Source organism: Teleopsis dalmanni, chromosome 1 (assembly GCF_002237135.1).
Source record: "Teleopsis dalmanni isolate 2A chromosome 1, ASM223713v2, whole genome shotgun sequence".
Taxonomy (NCBI): Eukaryota; Metazoa; Arthropoda; class Insecta; order Diptera; family Diopsidae; genus Teleopsis; species Teleopsis dalmanni.
Window position 1 is genome coordinate 108,726,873 of NC_051846.1, and position 1,968 is coordinate 108,728,840.

The following is a 1,968-nucleotide window of genomic DNA, read 5'->3' on the forward strand; positions in this document are numbered from 1 at the left end:
CTTAAAAGCCTCTAAAATATGGATCATATTTCGATGCAGTGTTTAAAACAATCCAAGTAAGTCGATATAAAAAAAGTTTAGAATTTAAGTCAATAAGACTCTCATTCGAAACGGTAAAGAGAGGCACGACATCATAAATAATACAGCTGCAGTAGGAGCACAGAGCAATTGGAAATAAACAAATTATGCCTAACAAGTAACTGTTTAGCACGTGACTATAGCATAAACTAACATAACAGGTTTTGCTGCACGAAAAAGTTGTTAAGTCTATTATATAGCCAACCACACAAAATATAATATATAAATCTATAGAAATTAATATCATAAAAACTTACTTCTCTTTAAAATAGCACCTTCTTTCTTAAACTGCTGAATTTCAACATCTTTACGTGTAACAGCGTCTCTCAACTCAACAATTTGCTCGCTTAAACTGGCAATGGTTTTAAAGAGTGGCACCATCAATGAATATTTATGCTAAAGAGGAAAACATATTAATGACATGCGATTGGAAAATACAACTAAAATAGCTTACCTCCTCTTCAGCTTGCTTTTTGAGATAGAAATTAAAGTTAAATGGACACTTACGTATCATATATTTTAATTTCAAACCTTTCGAATCATCATGCTCATCTAACCAAATTTCATCATCCGGTTGTCGCTGTGTCAATGTGTCACAAACCGTTTTTTCATCAAAGCGTATACGTTTGTTCAACTCCTTTAAAGAAAGTAAACAATAATTTCATAATTATAAATAAATTAATTAATTATTTTAATATTGCTTTTGTCAAACCTTAACGCGATTCATAACTTCAGAGATTTTTAATTTCTCAGCATAAGTCTCATCCATGTTGGTAGCTTTGTATTCCATTGTATCACCATTTACAACACAAAACATTATAAACTGACCATTTTCAGTTTTAATGTTAGCCATGCTGGCTCCAACTAGAAAAGGAATATTAAATTTTTTAAATACATATATATTCCAATTTGTATGTTTTATATGTCTTACCATGAATTATTTTATGTTTTATCCACATTTTTAAATGTATGAATACATTTATTGTTTAGTAAGAAGTAAAATAAATGTCAAAGTGACAAGTGAAAAGTCTGATTGAAGCGAATATTAAGAAATTGCCTTTGGAGCTGGCAGCACTGTTTGTGCTACCGTATGCATACCGTTTGTGCTTGTATGCGGAATTTATATATCAATATAATTTTTAATAATAATAATAATCAAAGCATAATTTATTTGAAATATATATCGACCGAGTTTACTTTATATAGCGTTGTACTATAAAAGCAACAATGGTTTTAACTTCTCTACACTACATCACAAAATACATTCTTATAAGATATTCGTTTTTATTGTATTTTAATAAATGTGTAACATATTTTTTTCAGAAACTACAGGTTATATACACGTATATATGTGAAATCAAAATATATTTGTTAATTAGAAGCTTTCATGTTACGCATTCTGTATTAAAGATTTCATATGTGACAAACATCAGACGAGTTTTAGAGCGAATATTTGACAAAGAATCAAAACAAATTACACAAAAAAAAAATTAAAGTACAGAAATAAATATACAATGTAAAAGTTACCGCGTGAAAATTAATTAGAAAATCATATAATAAATACAATGATAATAATAACAACAACAAAAACAAAAAGAGAATATGTATTTTATAATTTTTATCTTGTTTTGTTTTTGTTATTGTTATTATTATTATTGTATTTATTATATGATTTTCTTATTAATTTTGTAACTTTTATAAATTTTACATTGTATATACGTTACTTTTCCGGAAGATGACTATCGAAGATATTCGAAATATCGGAAACTTTCTTAATAAAATAATTTGTTTTAAATATAAATAATAAATTATAGTTTGTTTTTTATTTAAATGACCAATAAGCCCGCTCTTAAATTATTGTTTAAGAAAATATATTTATTACATTGTTTG

General features: G+C 26.6%; 1 protein-coding gene across 1 annotated transcript; it reads right to left on the reverse strand.

The window, feature by feature from the left end:
• Window positions 1-321: 321 nt before the first annotated feature.
• On the reverse strand, window positions 322-1,042 carry LOC119665486 (non-homologous end-joining factor 1-like). Its single transcript, XM_038074708.1, has 4 exons — window positions 1,010-1,042; window positions 791-942; window positions 533-715; window positions 322-474 (listed from the first exon to the last, which is right to left on the reverse strand). Exons 1-4 carry the CDS (start codon window positions 1,035-1,037, stop codon window positions 322-324), a joined length of 516 nt encoding a protein of 171 aa, XP_037930636.1. The 5' UTR covers window positions 1,038-1,042.
• Window positions 1,043-1,968: the final 926 nt, after the last annotated feature.